At 41.9% G+C, this 21,548-nt stretch overlaps 1 protein-coding gene across 1 annotated transcript in view; it reads left to right on the top strand.

Annotated features, from left to right (window-relative positions):
* The window catches only part of Mark1 (microtubule affinity regulating kinase 1), a 152,714-nt gene that overhangs the window by 76,472 nt on the left and 54,694 nt on the right, over positions 1-21,548 (top strand). Inside the window, exons 4-6 of the mRNA XM_045157574.1 lie at positions 13,623-13,671; positions 14,822-14,887; positions 18,957-19,027. Coding sequence (XP_045013509.1) covers positions 13,623-13,671; positions 14,822-14,887; positions 18,957-19,027 — 186 coding nt within the window. The remainder of the gene's footprint in view (positions 1-13,622; positions 13,672-14,821; positions 14,888-18,956; positions 19,028-21,548) is intronic.

Genomic DNA, 21,548 nt, shown 5'->3' on the forward strand with positions numbered 1-21,548 from the left:
TTTCCTATTGGTTTTGATTCAGGGTTTCCTAATTTAGCTCAGGCTGGCCTTGAATTTGCCATCCTCTTGCCTGGGCAGTGCTGTGGTTATAGAGGCATGCCACCATGTCTGGCTCTAGGAAACAAGAGCTGCTACTCTGTTTATGAGCACAAAGCTTTGGGGACTTGGTGCGACTGTCCGTTACTAAAGTACCTCCTTCTGCCCTCCAGGATGAATGACCACAGCTTGTCAGGTTAGGAGCTAATACGAGCTTTTTTATGAAGTAGAATCTTCGTATGGACACATCATGTGTTGGTAGTCATGTCCCTTCTCCCTGCCCCCATTCAACTGAGGGCCTGCCTCAGTGGGATTGCTGGAATTCACCCTGGGGTGGTGGGTTAGGAGTGTTGGGAACATCAGTCGGTCACTGTGGGGGAGGGATGCCTCTGGACCTTCCCTCCTTCCAATAAGGCTCTTACAAGCTTTCCGCTCCCTCTCCCACAGAATTCTCTGCGCTGTGGTGGGTGTGTTTTAAGTTTACGTTGGTGGTGAGCTCTCCACGGCTTCTGGGTCCCTGCTTTGGTGCGTCTTGAGCGTCCTTGGTGTCTCTCTTCACCACCTCAGCACGGCTTGTAGGCTCCTGGGAGCAGTGCCCTAGCTCGGCTCACCGGTCCCTGGGGTTTCACGGGGCCTTAGCTGCTATGCTAGGAGGGGTTCGCCTCCTGCAGGGAGCCAGCTATCTGTTCTTTTCTTGTCGATAGGTTTTGATTGCTTTCAGTTTTTGTTGCCTTCTTTAAAAGAAAAATAGATTCTCCAATGGAGAGTGAGACAGCATAGGTTAAAGGGGGCAAGCATTGCTAATTTAGAGAGATTTTGATGGATGTAGCCTCTCTTTGGGCCAAAAACTAATGGGAGCTTCTCATTGGCATTCATAATCTTGGTCTCCATAGAATTCTGACTCAGTTCCCAGTCCCAGTTATGGGTTCCTTTCCACTGAGCAGATGTCAGCCAATCAAAGAGCCATTGGTTACCCACCTAGGCTAGCTGCCACCATTGCACAGGTGTGCATGTCTGGTCAGGCTGGTTGCTTTCATACAGCAGTGTGCCCTGCTTGCTCACAACGTTGTTGGCCATTTTCCCTGAGCAGCTCATGTAGCACTTTCTAGCATTACATAGGCTAGCTTCCTGAGAACTGGCTTCCTTCCATATTCCAGCCACATCTCTTGATTCCTGTGTTGGCAGCATGTGGTGTCTTCAGCAACAGGGTCTTGCCTTTTACCTCAAGGAGGTTTTGTATTCATTTGACTGTATTCAGATCTCTTTCTATGCATTGCTACATTATGGGAATAACATACTTTACATTTTTATTGTGCTACTATCAATAATTTTATAAAACATTTGGTGTCCCTATAAGATGTCTAAAGGCTTTAAAAAATAGTAACATGATGATCCTTGGAATTACAGAATCAAAGTTTAATTTCCAGGGTTAGGGTCATAGGCATGTCATACGTATAGTTCCTCGGTGAGTAGTACTCAAGAGCAGGTCTAGACAAGGGCGCAGCAGCTCTAGGGATGGAGTATCTTCTGCCCGTAAGCCGGGCCCGCCCTTCCTTCACATCCTGGACCAGTGAAATGCTGCCAGAGGCAGAGAATTCTTACACATTGCAGCGAAGGCAGAGACAGTTTCCCATCCTTCCTGACAGCCAGGCCAGAGCAGGATACAGAAAAGGCCAATACGGCGAGGAGGTGTGTGCATGGCCATATTCCACCAGCCTGTTTACTGGAACTCTGAAGACAGCTGGAAGAGCAAGTTCTGTGTGGCTTCAGAACCATCCTCCATCTGCTTCAAGATCAGCATGCCCCAAAGAAGTCGTGAGACACCAGCGAGGCCATAGGCAACGAGGCAGGCACAGAGAAGTCGGTGCTCCTGGGCGGCTCCCTGGCCAGGTGCTTTTCATCTAGTCAGAATGGTCATTGACAGCCAAGTCCAGCTCACTGGCTCTAAATACAGCATATTTCCCACCGTCCAAAAGCCAGTCATAAACATGAAATGGAAGTGGTAGGAGGAACAGAAAGGAGCCGCAAGAACAGCAGACACTCCCACCGTAGGCAAATGCTGATGGACACCGATGAACACGGACTGAGCAAGCAGAAAATATCCTTCCATAAAACTGAAGGTTGTTCACTGTCACCCATCTGCAAGAAAGCCTGAAGTCTAGAAGGAAACAATAAAGGGCCTGAACAACCAGAGAGCTCACACTGGGGTCACAAGTAAAGTCCCTGCCTTTGTGACAAGCATTTATTTTTCCAACAGTTTTAACAAATGTTAGCATTACTGTCCATCTCACATCAAACCTGGAACATTAAGTTAGAAGAGAATTATGTACTCAGAGCTGTCTTGCTAAATTTGTGTGTGCTAGAAACATCACGACATCACAGTTTGAAAATGAAAAAGAAAAAATAGAACAAAAAATTAGAAACTCAAATACTAGTGTGGGACTGAAATACTTGTAGCTCCACTATCTTCCTTACTTATGCTGGGGTATGTGATGCATGCGATAACTATTTCTTGCCTGTGCCAGGGGCATATGGTATATGCAATAACTGACTGTTTCAGGGTGAACTTCTCATTGTGGTCTCCTCTTCTCTTCACCTTCCTGGGGAAGGCATACCAGTAAGCTTGGCACCTTGTTAGCAAGGCTGCACTCTGGATTAAAATATCACTCTGTGTTTTGGCTGTGTCTCTCCTTCCTACTCCTGGTGACTCACACAGCTCACGAGGAAGGCTTTGCCATAGTTTAGATCTCACTCTTCTGCAAGGCTACCTGGAAGATAAAGTTTAGACAGGGACTGAGGATTGTCATTTTAGACCTTTGCTGAAGCCATGTGATCAGTTGGGCAGACTTCTCTAGATTGAGAAGGTTTGTAGTAATCTGCTAGGGCTGCTATCACAGAATGTTGCAAACGAGGCAGCTTCAACAGTGGGAATTATGTCAGCTGTGGACTCTCAATCCCCAAGGTGGAGTATTGGCAAGGTTGTCTCCTCCCTGGCTGCGAGCAGTGATCTCAGTGCCTCACATGACCTTTCCTGGTTCCTACCCATCTTTGACTTCTCACCTTCTGATGAAGATACTGTGCATATTGGATTAAGGCCTTGCCCTTACGTTTTCATTTAACCTTAATGCTCCACATAAGAGTCTTCTAAGAATTGTCATGTTGGGGAAAAAAAAAAGAACAGTCATGTTGGGTGTTAGGAACAGATGGGGTCAATTGTTTCTTTGGGTGGAGACATGGTTTGTCGTGGGACAGAGTTCTGAAGATTCATCATCCTTAATCAATAGACCATAGAAATCATCCACACCTCTCCTGCCAGCAGCAGCCCCCATCCTCCTTCTACCACTGCCCACCATCTTTAGCCAGCACCCTTGTAACTTAACACATGTTCTCACTCGCTACAGTGTTTCCTTGCTCTGTCTAAATCAAAGGCTAGAACAAAACGCTTAAGACATTTTTGAGATGCAGGAACCCCAATAACTGTGTAGAATTCATTTGTAGTGGCTGGAGGCCCTGCTGTGCACATCATACTCTCTCTTCTATCTATCTATCTATCTGTCTGTCTGTCTGTCTGTCTGTCTGTCTGTCTGTCTGTCTTTCTATCTACCTACCTACCTACCTACCTATCTAACTATCTATCTATCTTATCTATCTACCTGCAAATAAAATGTTTTTTTTAATTACTTTCTGATCAGAAGTTTGGCTCTGTAACTATTTCTCATGCTTCATCTCCAGATGGAAGTAGAGTGGCCTTCTTTTAAGGTACCATTTTTGTTAGATGCCTCAGTTTTGACAAGATTATTTTAATCCCATTGTATCTCTGTTTGTGGTAGAACTGGCACAGCTACATGCCAGCTACCAGTAAGGAACTCAAAATTCATGAATTTAGAATGCTGCTCAAAAGCACAGCTTGAAAGTTAATCTAAATAAGAAAAACTCTCATGACTGAGGGGTTATGCCTTGAAGATTGAACAAGTAATCTGTTCCTTAAGATAAGCTTGTCCCGTCCCAAGCATGGAGACATCAGTGTGTTTCTGTCAGTGTGAAGTAGACCACAGTCCATTTTCTTATTAGGAAAAAAAAAACCAATATGCCAATAACTTTACTAAGATAAACTAATGTCATCCACGTGGCAATATTCTGGTTTGCTATTTGACATTCTTTCATGAGAAAGAAGAAAAAATACATCAACAAAACCAAGGGTCTATTTATGTTGTAGTGCCATGGGCCAGCCTTCTAGTTCACAGGCAATGCCCATGCCAGTTAGAGATCGGGATGGGGAAGGAGCTGTTAAATGTTTAGCATATAACTTGAGTACATAAATATACATCTATTGGCCAGTGTAAGGCCAAAATGTTTTCTTTCATTTGGTGGATTGGAATTCTTCTTCGTCTTGCACACATCACATTCATGAAGTCAGGAGACAGTTGCTACTATTTCTGGATTGTTCTTAGCTCATGAAAGAACATACTCCTTTCGTAAGCTTAATCACTGACATTTATTTCATCCATACCTTGGGCAGCAATTTTGTTAGCAACTATTTTTTTTCATGTGGGTGGTGTATGTGGTGTAGGCACATGCATATATGCCAGCACAGCATTCTCTGGGTTCACCCGTGGCAGCTGGAGAAGACATAGGAGGGGTCCCTCCCCATCCTGTTTTCCTTGCAGAGGAGTCTCTTACTGATTTTGGAGCTTGCCATTTGCTAGCCCCAGTGATGCTCTGCTCTCTGGCCCCCACAGCGCTGAGGTTATCGACATGCATGGCCACACCCAGCCGTTGGCCTAGATTCTGGAAATCTGCACTCAGGCAGGTCAGACCCATGTGCTTGGGCAGGAAGCATACTTAACCCACTGAGCCAGATGAAAGTATCCATTTATATTACTTCACTTTGATTACTTCTTTGTGTGTATGTGCAGGTGTACACATGCCGTGGCATGCATGTGGAGGTCAGAGGACAACTTTCTAGGTGTCAGTCCTTGCCTGACACCTCATCTGAGGCAAGGACTCTTGTTCTGGAAGTTGTCCACTGCTGCTTTTTCCAGGCCAGCTGGTTCCTGAGCTGGGGAGATGGCTCTTGGGTACTTGCCTACAATGCCTAATTACCCGTATTCAGTTCCCCAGCAGCCATGCAAAGCCAGATGCACAAGGTGGTACATGCATCTGGAGTTTATTTGTAGTGGCCAAAGGCCCTGGCACACCCGTAGGCATTCAGTCTCTCACCAGAGCCTAAGGAGGAGACAGGTGGAGCAAGGTGTTTTCAACATAATGGAACTGTTTTGCATGGTATTCAGAATGGTATGTGACTGACATTTATCAAATCTCTTGGAATATACTCCACCAAGAGTGAACCCGAAAGTGTGGGCTCTGCATTGTATGTGTGTGTGTGCACACCAATCTTCTTTGGTTTAGGATTCTGATGACATGGGAAGCTGTGTGCATTTAGGAGGGTGAAGGGGATCTAAGGTAATTGCTTTCTTCTCAGTTTGCTATGAACCCAAAACTGCTCTAAAAAATGAAGGGGTGTGCCAGGCATGGTGGCATGTGCCTTTAATCCCAGCACTTGGGAGGCAGAGGTAGGAGGATCACTGAGGTTGAGGCCAGCCTGGGACTACAGAGTGAGTTCCAGGTCAGTCTGGGCTAGAATGAGACTGTACCTCAAAAAACCCAACCCTCCCCCCCAAAAAAAACTGAGAGGGTGTATATGTCTGTGTAACAATTTCTGGTGTTCTTTCCTCTGCTTGCTGGCTCACATACCTGAGCAAGACATTTTGTCAGTGGATATGGGTTCCTCTGAGGCCAGGTGTCCAATTTCATAAGAGTACAGCAAGAAGCATGGAAACAACCCTTGTCTAACCTGTCACCCTACTCAAAAGGTGAGGAATCTAACTCTGTCATCTCTGTTGAGGCCCTGAGGAGTCCAACCCTCTCAGCCCTGTTCAGGATTCAGGGTGTGGAGTCTGACCTTTGGTATAAGCTGTGTCTCTTTGTCAGAAGAAGCAGCAAGTAGTCAGTGACTTGGACCTCAGAGGAGTCATTAGGGCAGTGGAGGAAGGGGCATGAGGAGGCTGTCCAGGAAGACACGAGCTCAGTTTCTTCAGGCTGGCCCTGGGTGGGAGGTAGTACTTTGCAAAGGCCTGACACAGTTGGAGGTGTGTATCCCTGTTATCAAGCAAGCGCCCCATATCTATCATAAGAAGTGTGTCAGCCTGTTCACCACACTGCTGCTTCCAGCAGTGGCAGGGCAGGAGGGATGTGAGTATTCAAGCGTCTTCAGGGTGTCTTCTAAGTTCCGGGACAAAAAACCCAACCAGAAGCAACCTAGGGGAGGAAAAGGGCTTCATTCAGCTTACAGTTCTAGAGGATAGAGTTTGTCATGGCAAGGAAGACATGGCAGGAGCAGGAAACCAGTGTCGCATGGAAGAAGGAAGGGGGAAAAGAAGGAAGGAAAGGAGAGGGGAAAGAAGGGGAGAAGGTGGCTATCTTTGGACAATAAGGATGAGTCTTTGGTGGTATCTCTAATGCTTAATGTCTGGATAATACTTTATCAAAATAAAATTAACTGAAACTTATGCTTTCTTTTTTAAAAAAATATTTTTATTTATTTATTTGACAGAGAGAGAATGGGCACTCCAGGGCCTCCAGCCACTGCAAATGAACTCCAGAGGCATGCGCCCCCTTGTGCATCTGGCTTACGTGGGTTGGGGAATCGAACCTGGGTCCTTTGGCTTTACAGGCAAATGCTTTAACTGCTAAGCCATCTCTCCAGCCAGAAATTTATGCTTTTTTAGAAACAAAATGATGTCAATGTAGCATACTGATTTAGAATCTTAACAGACTTGCTCAGCCACGGTGGTGAGATCAGGTTGTTTTTGGACTTTTCAGTAGATTTGAGATATTTTCTCTTGAAAAGGGAAATAGTGATCCCAGTTGGAGTTACTGGAGAGTGAAGGACCTCAGCGGGGTCCAGGAGTGCAGGGAACTGCTGCACCATGACTAGAGCCCACCCCAGTGTGGGTGTGTCCTGAGAGAAGTGTGGGGTGGCAGTCTGATGTTTAAGGGCTGGGTCACATGCAAGGATTGCAGATCTTTTCCTTTGCGAAAACCAAGTGAAATTACTTAGTAGGTGCTTACACATAAATGTGAGGGTGAAGAGGGTTCTGAATGAGCCCCCAACAAGGGGGAGGGAAGACATCTGTGGTGGCCATACAGGAAGATGCCTCACCAGACCTCAGGTGTGGTGAAGGTCACTGAAAGGTTAAACTGGCTCTCTGAACAGAAACCAAGAGTGCACTTCATTTGGGTTTTATATTTTGATTTTATACTTTGATTACTGGTGTGTATGTTTTAATTATTGAGCATATTATGGGGATGTGGTGATGGCATTGTTGGTAAAATGCTTGCTGCACAGGTGTGAGAGCCTGAGTTGGGATCCCTACTCACAAGCTCCAGTGCTAGGGAGGAGGAGGACAGATGGATCCCTGGGGCAAGTCAGCTAGCTAGTCTAGCCAGTAATGGCTTCCACAGGCACACCCGCACACATGTGTCCAGACATACATGCTCACCACACACATGCACATGTACAATCAGTATTACAGGCTTCATAAAACTTTACCTAATGAACATGCATGCATATGTGTGTGCACTCATGCACACACTCACAATACAAATACTTCCTACATCTTACGTAGGAATTACTAAAAAATAATAATAATAATAAGCTATGGAGCTGGAGAGATGGCTAAGTGGTTAAGGTGCTTGTCTGCAGAGAGTTCAGTTCCCCAGTACCCACATAAAGTCAGCTGCACAAAGTGACACATGCATCTGGAGTTCGTTTGCAATGACTGGAGGCCCTGGCTCACCCATTCTCTGTTCTCTCTTCTATCTCTCTCTCTCTGTGTGTGTGTGTGTGTCTGCCTGCACATAAATAAATAAAAATATTTTTTAAAACAAAGAAAGCTAGGGCATTTTGAAATAAAATGTTTATAAAACAAGGACTATGATTTCTTTTGGGGGGTCAATTCTAAGATTCCATAATTTAGGTGTTTCTTACAGAAATTTGTCAGGAATCTTCTCTTTGTTCATTTATACTCCCACTTGTCTATAGTGCTTAACATGTAAGTTGTTAATCTGCTGGGGAAACTACAGTACTTACTGCCCCTTTTATTAGAAAGGGTACTCTGAATGGCTACTGAGGCTCAAATCTGGAGTGGATTCGTGTTTTTTTTAATTTAAGGTTGCACATGTAGGCCCCCCGTCCCCGGCCCCAGTTCTGCCAAGGGTCTTAGAGGGTCGCTGATATTCATTGAGAGAACCAAGCGGCCTCAGTCAGTCTCTGCAGGGCGGGGAAGCATGGTGTCCCAGCCAGCCTGTGCCCACCCACCCTGAGGCTCTTAACAGCCTTGTGACTTCCTCTTCCATGACGCTCCCTGAGCCTTGGTGAGCAAAACTGAGATCTGACTTAGTGTTACTTTCTCTGCACACTCTGGATCTCTGCTTTTATGAGTTTGGAGTGACCACACTGTTTGTCACCATTTCCCTGGAACTGGCTGTCAGGCTAGCCATGAGAGCAGCATTCGTGTCACTGCTTCCCCTGTAATGACTTCTGGTCTTGGGAGAGCAGTCAGCTCTCTCTTCTTGATGTATTGATGTATTTGTGTTCTTCTCTATATTCTCCTCCATCTGTAAAATAGAACAGACTCTCCAACCAAAACTGAATAAAAGGGATAAGCCTAGTCATTAGAAAGATATATTGCCGGGCATGGTGGCGCACGCCTTTTAATCCCAGCACTTCTGGCAGAGGTAGGAGGATGGCTGTGAGTTCGAGGCCACCCTGAGATTACATAGTAAATTCCAGGTCAGCCTGAGCTAGAGTGAGACCCTACCTCGAAAAAAAAAAAAAAGAAAAAAAAGAAAGATATATTGTTGTGTATATCTGTTGCAGTCAGGTTCGCATTGCTGGCAGAAATGACCCGACCATTTCCCACAAGCAGCTTGTGGAAAGTAAGGCTTATTTTGCTCCATAAGGTTTAATAAGCTCCACAATGGCAGGGGAAAACAATGGCATGAGTAGAGGGTAAACATCACCCCCCGGCCAGCTTAAGGTGGACAATAGCAACAGGAGAGTGTGCCAAACACTGGCATGGGGAAATTAGCTATAATGCCCGTAAGCCTGTCCCCAACAATACACCACCACCAGGAGGCTTTAATTTCCAATTGCCATCAGCTGGAGAGACTAGCATTCAGAACACCTAAGTTTATGAGGGACACCTGAGTCAAAACATTCCACCCCAGCCCCCCATAAACTGATATCCATACATGATATAAAATACAATGCATTCAGTGTGACTTTAAGAGTTCTCATAGTTAAAAAAAATTTTGTTTATTTATTTGAGAGTGACAGACAAAGAGGCAGAAAGAGAGAAAGAATGGTTGTGCCAGGGCTTCCAGCCACTGCAAATGAACTCCAGATGCATGCACCCCTTGTGTATCTGGCTTATGTGGGGAATAGAGCCTTGAACCAGGGTTCTTAGGCTTCACAGGCAAGTGCTTAACTGCTAAGCCATCTTTCCAGCCCCTCTCATAGTTTTTTTTTTTTAATTTTGATTTTATTTATTTACTGGAGACTGAGAGAAAGAAGCAGAGAGAGGGAGGAAGATAGAGAGAGAATGGGTACACCAGGGCCTCCAGCCACTTCAAATGAACTCCACATGCATGTGCCACCTTGTGCATTTGGCTTACATGGGTCCTGGGGAATTGAGCCTAGGTCCTTTGGCTTTGCAGGCAAGTTCCTTAACCCCTAAACCATCTCTCCGCAACCCTCTGATAGTTTTTATCAATCCTAATAATGTTAAAGCATCCCCATAATCCAAAGTCTTTTAACTGAGCCATAATACAAAAAAAAAAAAAATCCCCCAAACTCATAATGACACAGAATAAACTTTCACACTTTAGAAGATGGCATTGGACATAGCAAAAAAATATTCAACCAATACAAGATTTAAAACAACTAGGGCAAACATCAAACTGTAGCTCCCAAGTCCGACAACTGTAGCCAGTGACAAGTCTCCAAGTCTGATAATTTTAACCAGAAACAAGTCTCTGGAGTTTCAATTCCACCCCTCCAGCTAGGCTACTCACAGTCCTAGAAAACTTTGTCGAGAGTCAACAACTCTCCTTGGCAGCCATCTTGTGGTCCTTGCATCTCCACTGGGTCTCCACTGCAACTCACGGTCCACCGACACGGCTCCATTGGGTCTCTATGCAGGTAATCCAGCAAACCTGGTTCACACTGCCCATGGATGTTTCCAAAACACAAGGCTTGTGTTGCAAATTCAATGACCCTCTCTCTTTCCTGCATTTCTTAACTCCATAATACCAGATAGGGTTCCAGTTTGTTAATCCTGGGGGAATAAGCAGACTTTGAAGAACAGAACACTCAGAGTATTCTGACCCCTTCAAAAGAGTAGACATTCCTTTCACATCTTCTTGAAAATCCACTCCAAAAGGCCAAAGCCGAAGGGTCAGGTGTCTAGCAGCTCTTGATACCAACTATACTGTTGCAGTCAGGTTTGCATTGCTGGCAGAAATCACCCAACCAAGAGCAGCTTGTGGGGAAAGGATTTATTTTGGTTTACAGACTCGAGGGGAAGCTCCACAATGGCAGGGGAAAATGACAACATGAACAGAGATGAATATCACCCCCTTGACAACATCAGATATACAATAGCAACAGGAGAGTGTGCCAAACACTGGCAAGGGGAATCTGGCTATAATTTCCATAAGCCTGCCCTCAACAATACACCACTTTCTGGAGGCTTTAATTTCTAATTGCCATCAGCTGGGGAGACTAGCATTCAGAATACCTAAGTTTATGGGGGACAGCTGAATCAAAGCACCACAATATCCATTCTTTGTGAGAGAGAAGTGGAGGTTTTCTCTGGAGCCTATTGGTTTCCTGATCTAGGGAATCTGGCTTGGTTCCCAGAGCCAGATAAGAGTTCATCCCCACTAAGTAGATCTCATATGCAAGTCATGAGCAGTTGGTTACCTACGTGGGCTGTGTGCCACTATTACACAAGTGTATACTTCTTACTCAGCTGGTTCATTTTGTAACTGGCAGAATCTCCCGCTTAATCAGTCAGTTGACACCTGCTATTCTCCAGCTGCTCTATAGCACTTTCCAGCACTCTGCGCGTTAGCTGTGAAGGAACTAGATTACTTCTCAGTTCCAGCATCATCACTTGATGTGCTATGGCTGCAGGCGATGGTGTCTTCAGCAGTAAGAACTTATCTTTTAGCTATTGCAGGTAACCAAGTGTTTTGGCAATGGCCTGTATTATTTTGGGGACCTCAAGTTTCCCTGACTCCCAGTTCAGTATGGGAGGGGACCCAATTCCAGCCCTGGGAATTAGCAGACATCACCTATGGCTTTAGGGTCAGCTTTATAGCATAGTAGGTTTTTCTTTATAACAAAGTAAGTTTTTCTTAGGAAGGTTTTTCCATTGGAATGAAATGTTAGTGATGTGTTTTTGTACAGTATATTTCATGTTTTAAGTGTAATAAGACATGTGACATAAAATTTACCATTTTGATCATTGCAGGCATACAGGTTACTGATATTGGTGCCTTAACATTGCTATTTGTTTACCACTGCCTATCTTCAGAAGTACTTGGTCTTCTCAAACTGAAACTCTGAGCACATGAACCACAGCCTCCCCCATCGTCCTTGGACTACTCTGTTGTAGGTCCCTCTTATGAACAGTCGGACAGTATTTGGCCTTTTTTAATGGTTATTTCACTAAGTGTAATATCCTAGGAGTCATCCATGTTATGGTGAAAGAATTTTCCTCCCTCTTAAACAGAATATCTCATGTGCATATTTCACATTTCACTTACCACTCACCTATGGTATATATACAAGAATAGAATTGCTGAGTTACATGTTAATTCTATTTTTAGTTATTTTAGGAATAATGTTTTCTAGGGCATTATTAGTCTCCTCTTCTGGGTTTATTTTGTCTTGTTGTATTAGCTACTGTTCTCACTTCTACAGCAGGATACCTGACACTAGCAGCTTAAGGAAGAGTTTGTTTTGGCCACAGTTTGAGGTCACAGCCCACCATGGAAGGGAGATGGGGCATCTGCACGTATCAAGCAGAGAGTGATGAATGCAGGCTCTCTCCTTTGTATGCAGTCCAGAGCCCCAGCCTGTGGGATTGTGCTGCCCACATCTAGCATGTATCTTCCCATCTCACTTAGCCCTGTCCAGAAACTCCCTCCACATCATGCCTGAATGTTTGTTTCCATTGTGATTCTAAATCCCATTAAGTTGACAATCAAAATTATTTGATAATAGTCATCAGAATGAGTGTGAAGTGGTATCTCACTGTGGACTTGATTTGTTCCCTGATTAATAATGTCAACATCGTCCCGTGCTCTTTCATACCATTACTATCTTTGGAGAAATATCATTTTGGGAAGCCTTAATTTTAAATTTTATTCTGACAAAATGTATATCTTAACAAGTTTTTTGGACTATTGCCAAATTTTGGTTCTTCTGTTTTCTTGAACAAAATTACTTGATTTTGATTTTTTTAAATATTTCATTGTTTATTTATTTATTTGAGAGAGAATGTGTGCCAGGGCATCCAGCCACTACAGACAAATTCCAGATTGTGCATCTGACTTATGTGGGTCCTGGGAAATCAAACCTGGGTTTTTTGGCATTGCAGACAAACTCCTTAATTGCTGAGCCATCTACCCAGCCCTGATTTCAATTTTGAATCTAGCACTTAATCAAAGGTAACATAAACAAACAAACAAAAGCCAAATCATATATTTTGAAAAATAAGCCATATTTTTTTTAAAAAAGGGAAATAAAAGTTAACATTCATGCTATTTTGTTTTATATCATATGGTTAACATTCCTATATACTTCACTCCTCCTCTCTTTCCTTTTTCTTCTTCTTTTCCTATTGTTTGAAACAGCACCTCAATTTGCAGCTCAGGCTTGCCTTTGAGCTCAACAGTTCTCCTGCCTCAGCCTGTTGAGTGCTGGGGTTATAGGCGCACGTCAGCATGCTCGGCTCTCTCGATTCTCCGCACTAGTCTGCACGTCTGCCTGACCATGCTCCTCGCTCTTTGATTAAGATGTCTGCTCAATAAGGAGGTGACTTTGAAGAACCAGACCCCAGGGAGGATGGTCTGTAGATGAACAGATCATATGAAAGACTGTTTAGTTTCATTTTCATAGTATTTTTCCTTTGTTTCTAGTCTTAAAGACTTAATTGGGTAACCTATAAGTTATATTATGTGTAATCATTCACACGTCACCCTGAAGCAGACCATTTGAATTCCTCTAGTCAAAATTCTTTCAGAAATTAAGTGTCCACCAATTTAACATACGTTAAGTTATATCGCTTATTTTAGGAGGTTAGAACTGAGAGAAAAGCCTCCTGTTTGACCTATTCAGAATCCTGCAGGTCTTGTAGGAGTTGACTTTTTTCAGATAGATGTTCTAATTTGCATGTTTGTTGAAGTCTTGTCTTTATTTAAACAGAAATGTATCTACCTGTTTTCTTTAACAGTTGTTTCGAGAAGTTCGAATAATGAAGATATTGAACCATCCTAATATAGGTATGAAATTCACATATAAAACTAGTAGCAAAATTCTTTCCTTTACTTGAAGACATTTGGATATGTGTAATTTTAAGGATGCTTTGTGTAAGTTTTTAAAAAGTTTAAAAGTTAGGAAAAGTGATACTTTGAATAAAAATAGATGATACTGAAGACCACACCTAGCTGTTTTCTATGACTTTTTCATCTTTTGCTCACCACCAGCACAGTCAATATGACTTGGCATTAATGCATAGAGGTGTCTTGTTTGTATCTCCTTAGTAAATCAGAGCTTTCATGTAATTTATTTTTAAAGAAGAATTCCAGCCCAACATAGTGGCACACACTTTTAATCCCAGCACTGGGTATGCAGGCAGAGGTTGGAGGATCACTATTAGTTTGAGACCAGATTGGGGCTGCAGACTGAGTTCCAGGTCAGCCTGGGCTATAGTAAAACTATCTCTAAATTAAAAAAAAAACAAAAACAGATTTACATATGTTTTACTAATATGCATTTGAGCTTGATCATAGTTGTAGGCAAAATCACTACTTGTGTTTTGAAGAAAAGTATTGATTTCAGTTTTGCTAAGTTTTTATTACCCTCCATCTTTAAAAATAATTTTATTGATCAGATATGTAATTATGTAAAATCATTTGACTATAAGTAGTGAAAACTAAATCTTTTTAAATGTACTTATTTTCAAATACATGTTTCTTGTATATTTAACATTTTTGTCTTAGATGATTAGTGTGATGCTCTGTGGAAACCATTTTGACTATTAAGCCTTATTCAGTTTTTAACTAGAAACTTTAATAATGTCACATAAATTTATATATTTTTTTATAATACCTCATTGTAACAAAGTCTCTTTTTAAGCTGTTAATATTCTGTCAGGTTTTAAGACTTTTCAATTTATTATCTGGCTCTAATTAGAAAAGATTATGGTTTTTTAATCTCAGAAACTATTTTAACTGAATTTTTCCAATCACTGTGGTAGTTTCCTTCTATGGGAGTAATAACTCTTGAGAGACTTTTTGATGTTAAATTTAGAATTAACCATTTTGCAAGGACTCTGAATTTTCCACTGGTTTACTATTATCTATGATTTGCTTAAAACACTTATGTTTTATGTGAACAGTTGTAGAGTTATATATCTCTGACTTCTTTCAGTGAAATTGTTCGAAGTTATTGAAACAGAGAAGACCCTCTATTTAATCATGGAATACGCAAGTGGGGGTAAGAAGAAGCAGAACTGGAAAGTTCTTTTGATGGGATGCACAGCTGAGAATGTTCATTATGACATGTTTGTTCATGTGACAGTGTTGTAAGTTAGTCTGTAGTTTTATGAAACTTATGCTAAATTGTATCTGAAGAAAAATTGTTTGCTTTCAAGACTTTTTGATCCTAGATTATAAACGGGACTTTTGGCTTATTTTTAAAGTACTTAGGGGCTATTTAAACTCTAAATTTGTTTTGAATATTTCAGTTTACTTATTTAAATGTTAAAAAAATGTATTTATTAGGAGCTCTTGGCTATAAATAGGGAATCCTAAACATAGAATGTATTTAGTAAAGTCTATAGCAAAAGCATGCTCTAGGTCACATGTTTATTTTACCAGTGGCTCACATATGACAGAACCTCATAGATGTACATTTCCAAAAACCCAGAAAAATTTCTATTTAAGCAGGTATTGACCTGCATATTTTGTAAGTTAGAGAAGTGAGTTGACAGGGAGACAGCAAGTAGAACATAATGCAGATTTGACTGTTACAATGTCAATATAGAAGTGATTTAAAGTGCTGACATATAATAGAAAACTCCTTTTATCTCCTCCATGTTATCTTCAATGAGCGATGCCTGATTCAGAATTATTGTTTTGTTGGGACTTCTCAGAGGTGCTTTTAAAAACTACTTATAAGACATGTTTTAAAAGTACAGGAAATCTGGAGCAGGGACAATGACCCATTGGTTACATGTGCTTGATTGCAAAGCCTGCCAGCCCTGTATGTGGCACTCTACCACTGCATCCCTAGCTGTCCATATAAGTCTTTGGCCCGATATGAACAATAAAGTCACTAACATTTATGATTACATGATTTAAAATTTTTAAATAGCCATATACATTTGCCTGAACTAGGTCTGCAGTAAGACTATAAGGTGCACATAATGAGCTGTTGTTTTTCTGCTGTGATGTAGATTACCATACAAACCTTCTCTGTCAGAATGGGACCCACGAATGCTATTTTCAGTCTGTCAACATTTGTGAGGTTTTTTTTTTCTGTTTTCCCTCCTTTCCGTGACTTAAGGTTTAGAGAAGGGAGCCAAATATGCTGACAGGAAAAGGATAGCTGCTGCAATCAGCGGAGCCTCGCTCCCTCCATGTGGGTTCGTCACGCGGCGGCTAGGGCACACGCTGATTTGGGGCTGGGGAGTGGTCTATTAGGTAGTGTTTGACACACGGGCATGAGGACCTGAGTTTTGTGTGCCAGAACCCACATAAAATGTTGAGTGGGGTGGTGCCCACCAGTAATCCCAGCAGTGGGGAGGCAGAGACAGGAGGATCCTTGGGGCGGGCTGGCTAGCTAGTAGCCAAATCCATGAGCTCTGGCTTCAGTGAGACTCTGTCCCCCCAAAAAATAAGGTTGGGCGTGATTGAAGAAGGCACATATTGTCAACCGATGTGCACATGCTCCCCGACCCAAGTGCTCTCACGCATATGATTATGAGTATATATCCATGCGCACACACCGTGTAAAAAAGTACATGAGCTGATTTAACTGTTGATGGCAAATACAGGCAACTCTCTTGATTTGTACCAAGGAGGGAAATGGGGGAAGCGGTGGCTGGAGGAGACAAGGTGGCCATTGTCCTCCTTCACTAGCATAGTTCGAATGGCATTGAGGAGGAGTGTGAAGAGATGAACTATGAATTTATGTGTTAAAAACAGCATCAATAACAACAACAAGAAGAAAGTAAAAAACAATAGCCTAAACCAGCCAGTCCATTATTCAGTTGATTCCAGGGGATGGGTTTTCTTTGGGTCTTACCAGTCAGTGATTCGGTATGAAAAACAACCATAGTTCTATGACAGTAAAACTAGAATCATTTTCTTGCCTTTTAACTCCACAAATAGCAGGGCAACTCTGGAAAATAAAATGCTGCATCTTTCCCCTTCAGTTTCCAGAGTTTAAGGTTGAATGTCCTGTGTTTGCTACAACCGAACATGAGCAAGAGCTGAATCCAAAGCTGCCACTGACCAGGATATTACCAGCTCATTCTGGTTCACTAGTGGAGCGAGGATCTACAGTAGTTAGAAAGCCAGGGGAAATCTTTATGGGTTTCGAATCATGTCCAATTCCTAGGCACCTATTAAAAGTAGGTGCCAGGCTGAGGAGATGTCTTAGTGAGTAAAGTGCTTGCTATACAAGCAAGAGGCCTGGAGCCTGGAGACCCAACACCTGGGTCGAATAGTAGAGGTGGGGGCGTGCTCCTCTAATCTCGGTGCTAGGGAAATGGAGACAGGAGTGTGCTTCCAGCTAGTCTAGCCAAAACGGTGAGCTGCAGGTTCAATGGAAGACCCTATGTCAAAAAGTAAGGTGGACAGTGATCGAATAGAACATCTGACCTAAGCCTCTGGCTTCCACAAGCACTCACAGGCACCCACATGTACGTATACTCATGCACACGCACAAAAGTAGGTGTCATGACTGTTCTAGAACAATGTGTTCATTCCTTCTTTCTTTCTCTCATGTTTAAAAGCTTACCAGGTGATTTCTGGGTACTGAAAATGTACAGGTAAGCACAGGTAAATCCTGTGCCCTAGGGTTACATTGTAGTTGGTGAAGCAAGCCAAAAACAAACATTGTGTGGTGAGTGCAGGACAGGAAAAGCGCGTTCTAGGCATGACCTAAGAGTAGGTCCAAATGTGTGAGCGTTTACCTTCACCTCCCCGGCCTAGGCTCTTGTGTCTAGTGTTAATGATGAATTAAGTGCAGAAAGCAACTGTCACCATGTATCTAGAGATGCCTACTGTGACGAGTCCCCTGGAGCGCCATCCATTTCTCTGTTCTCCTCATCCCATTCAGTCACTCGAGTCCTCTTCATATCACACACCATGCAGCATTGTAGATGTGTTACATTCATCTGACGTCCATTACATTTTGATTTTTAATATTTGCTTATATCCTAGGGTTGATATTGCATATGCCTATATGCAATATACCTGTGTATGTAATACAAATACATCATTTATTGAGTGCTTAATATATGCAATTAACCGTGCAAAGCACATGCATGACCCCATGTACTTCTCATGCAGCCTGGTAAGTAGAATGTAGGTGACACCGGGTCTCAAGCTAGGAAGTCTTACTGTCTCCTAGTGCCTGCTAAGGGCTGTGCAGGATTCACATCCACAGTGGTCTGATTCTACAGCTTGAGCTTTTAACCACTTTGCTGTACTATAAAGGAGGCTTTTAAACCATTTTGTGAATTTTTAATATATATGTATATCTATATGGTACAGGAAAAATATCCGTTATAGTAGGTAATATTTTATTTTTAAGACTATAGTTAAAGACTAGTTTTCAGACCTTACTGACTAGATAAAAATGAAAAACTAGAAAATTTCCACACCATCTATTATTTTTACATGATGTCAGTATGTATTTATTGCCTGTTTCTTTGTCTCCCATGGAGATGAAAGTGCAGATAAAGTACAGACGCAGTGATGGTGATGGGGCTCTTCATAGCCACAATGCTTACAAGGGAGATTGGATTCTGTGTCATTTATAGATAATGCCAAAATATGAGGGCAGTGAGAATAAACATAACCAGACTACAGCAAAGAAGTAAATCAATGTGTATGAAAGTAGTGAGAGAGCATTTGACCAAGACTGTGTTGGGTAGAGTTTAAAAGAGAAATACAAATGACTGTTGTATTTAAAACAGAGGCCCCAGATTCAAAGCCACAGTAACTGTGGGTTGCCCATGTTATGGCTTCTCTTGGTTAGAAAGGATGTTAAGAAGTTGACTGTATTTTTATTTAATACTTGAAAGCAGAAAACAAGTTTTCTTGGTTACTTTTACAACTGTTTTAGAAGAGTTTTGCTTTTAAACCATACTTCAGATACTCAGTTCTATATGTAATTTTTCCTTCCATTGATGTGTCTGTCTGTGATATGTATAAACATAGCAGAAAATTGTGGGCCAAAAGTCTCTTGGAAAGTGAGGCAAAAGCTTGGCATTGCATATATTGTTAACCAGAGTCTGTGTATTTTTACTACCTGCTTTACCTTTCTGATTCAGGTGAAGTATTTGATTACTTAGTTGCCCACGGAAGAATGAAAGAGAAAGAGGCCCGTGCAAAATTTAGGCAGGTATGGAAAGTGGTTTTAAACTTTGTTTTGTTGATAATTTTAGTGATATGCGATGGATAGTATTACAAACAAATGACTTCATAACAGTTTAAAAGAAAAATTTCTCCTTTCTCACACTTTTTAAAAATGGAAAACTGATGGAAAAGAAACTTTTTCTGAATTTCTCTTTAAGTTGTTTCAAAATGGTTATTGCTAGGTGATGATAACTGAATTTTTTACAAGTTAGATTTTATGATGTCTGATTCTGAGTCATGGGAACTCAGACCAGATCTTTGGATGTACATACCCAGCTCTGTATGCATTACATACATATATGCTGGTTAAAGACACTGTTGTACTGTTTTCTTCTGTAATTAAAGTTATGCTGCTGTTAAGCTCATTTCATGGACTTAAATAATATGATTAATGTCATCTAGCTTCATAGGAACATGGCCATGTGGCAGAAGACTGTGGAAAGGTGCTCTTCCAGTTAACTTCAGTTTGACTTTTTCTAGAAATGACAAAATGAGGAAATAACTTAAATTCATGTAGAATTTTACTTTTAATTTTATATAACTGAGGCAACTCAGCATACTTTATAGATTACCATAGAAATGAGTAGTTAATTATAAATTATTCATAAAGTAAACTGAAGTGAGGTTTCAGAAGCCAATTTCTTTGTCCTAAACTTTCCCTTAGTGAATTAAGGACGCTTCTTCTGTAAGTATTACATTGATTCATTGATTCTGCAAATTAAGAGATTCTGTGATCAGTCTGGTGAAACGCTGGATGTTAGGTAAGATCTTCACATAGTGTAGTTTTGAATGTATGTGAGCATTAAACCATCTGAGATGTCCTGGGCAAGGGAGGCAAGCAGCCTTTCACTTTTCTTGGCCTGATATTCTCCAGGATTTTTGTGTGGTGACTTTTTTTGCATTAGTTACGCTATAGTTGCTGTGAGCAAATACCTGACAAGTGGGAACTTGAGGAAAGAAGGGCTTGTTGTGGTTTGTAGTTCTAGATTACAGCCCACCATGGGGGCAGGAGCTTGAGGCAGCTGTCCATATGTGTCCTCAGCCAGGAAGCAAAGAGTGATGGGTGCTGCTGCTCAGCTAGCTCCTCCTTTTTATTCTTCCCACCCAGTGCACTGTTTCTGCCACAGTTTAAGGTGGGTCTTCCCATCTCAGTCAAGAGAATCCCTCACAGGCACGGCCCAGAGGCCAGTTTCCTAGGCGATTCTAGGTCCTGTCAAGTTGACTGTCAACAAAAGCCATCATTTCTATTATTCAGTCATGATAAAATAGCGGGTGTAAAATAGTGGCCACGAGGAGAGCAACGGCAAGCAGCTGGGCTACGGCGGCCCCTCCCGTGCCTCCCCGCCCTGCACTGCTGGGATGCGGGGGCAAAATGCTGTCGTGTCACGCAGGACAGCCTTCTTCTCACCTGTCAGTAGCAACAGTTTTAGTTGCTGACAAACCAGCAGGAAAGCTCTAGTTGTCATTAGGCATTCCTTGCCCTTGGGATCTTAATGCATATCCTAAAGATGAATTATACCTATCCTTTTTTCTCTTGGCCATCTAGAGCTACTTACTTACTTACTAAAAATATAACAAGTGTAGGTGACTATGATCAGCGCTGTTTACAGCTAGTCATTGAAAATGCCTTCTATCTTAAAGAGCACGCTGTTTTTGCTGAGTGCACAGGAGCAGGATAGGAGGTTGGAATAAAGAGCATGAGACTCTGAGTTTGATTCCCAGTCCTTCTAAATTTTTTTAAAGAATTTCAGATAGTTCAAATGATTGCTAAAATTGTTTTGGGCTTGCAAGTAATAACAGAATTATTTTAGAATCAGCTTTATGTTTCTCTTGCTGTGATGGATAAGTGCTACTGCTATTTAAAAAGTAAAACAATAGGGGATGTTTGCATAATTGTTCATATCTCATGAATATTAAATACATTTAATATCTATGTATGTGCTTCCAAAGCCAGAAAAACAGTTAATGTGTGTCGGTGCACATGCATCTGGAGACCAGAGGATATAGGAATGCCATTCACCTTCTTTTTGAAACTGGGTCTCTCATTGCCGATTGAGTGATATTGGTTGGCTAGCAAACCATGGGGCTCCTTCTATCTCTGCCCCCCACCCAGTGTGCACCACCATGCCAAGCATTTTTTGTGTGGGTTCTAGGGATTAAACCCAGGTCCCCATGCTTACAAAGCAGCACTTTACCCAGCTGAACTAGCTCTCCAGCCCCAAGAAATGAATGAGCTCATTTTACTTTATGAACTTAATTTAATCAAATCTTAAAGAATTAATAAAGGTACATTTATATGTATTCATTGGTTTGTGTAAACAGTGAAATGATGTCTCTATTAACTAGGATATATAAATAACATACCTCTGACCCCTTATGTTAGGTATACCACAAATGACCCACAGGTTACGACCGTGCTAGCCACCATTGCGTGTTGCAACCGATACCTCTGCCTTTTGTAAGCTACAAGGATTTGCAAAAAGAAAAAAAAAGGTTCAATAGTATGG

Source organism: Jaculus jaculus, chromosome 1 (genome assembly GCF_020740685.1).
Source record: "Jaculus jaculus isolate mJacJac1 chromosome 1, mJacJac1.mat.Y.cur, whole genome shotgun sequence".
Taxonomy (NCBI): Eukaryota; Metazoa; Chordata; class Mammalia; order Rodentia; family Dipodidae; genus Jaculus; species Jaculus jaculus.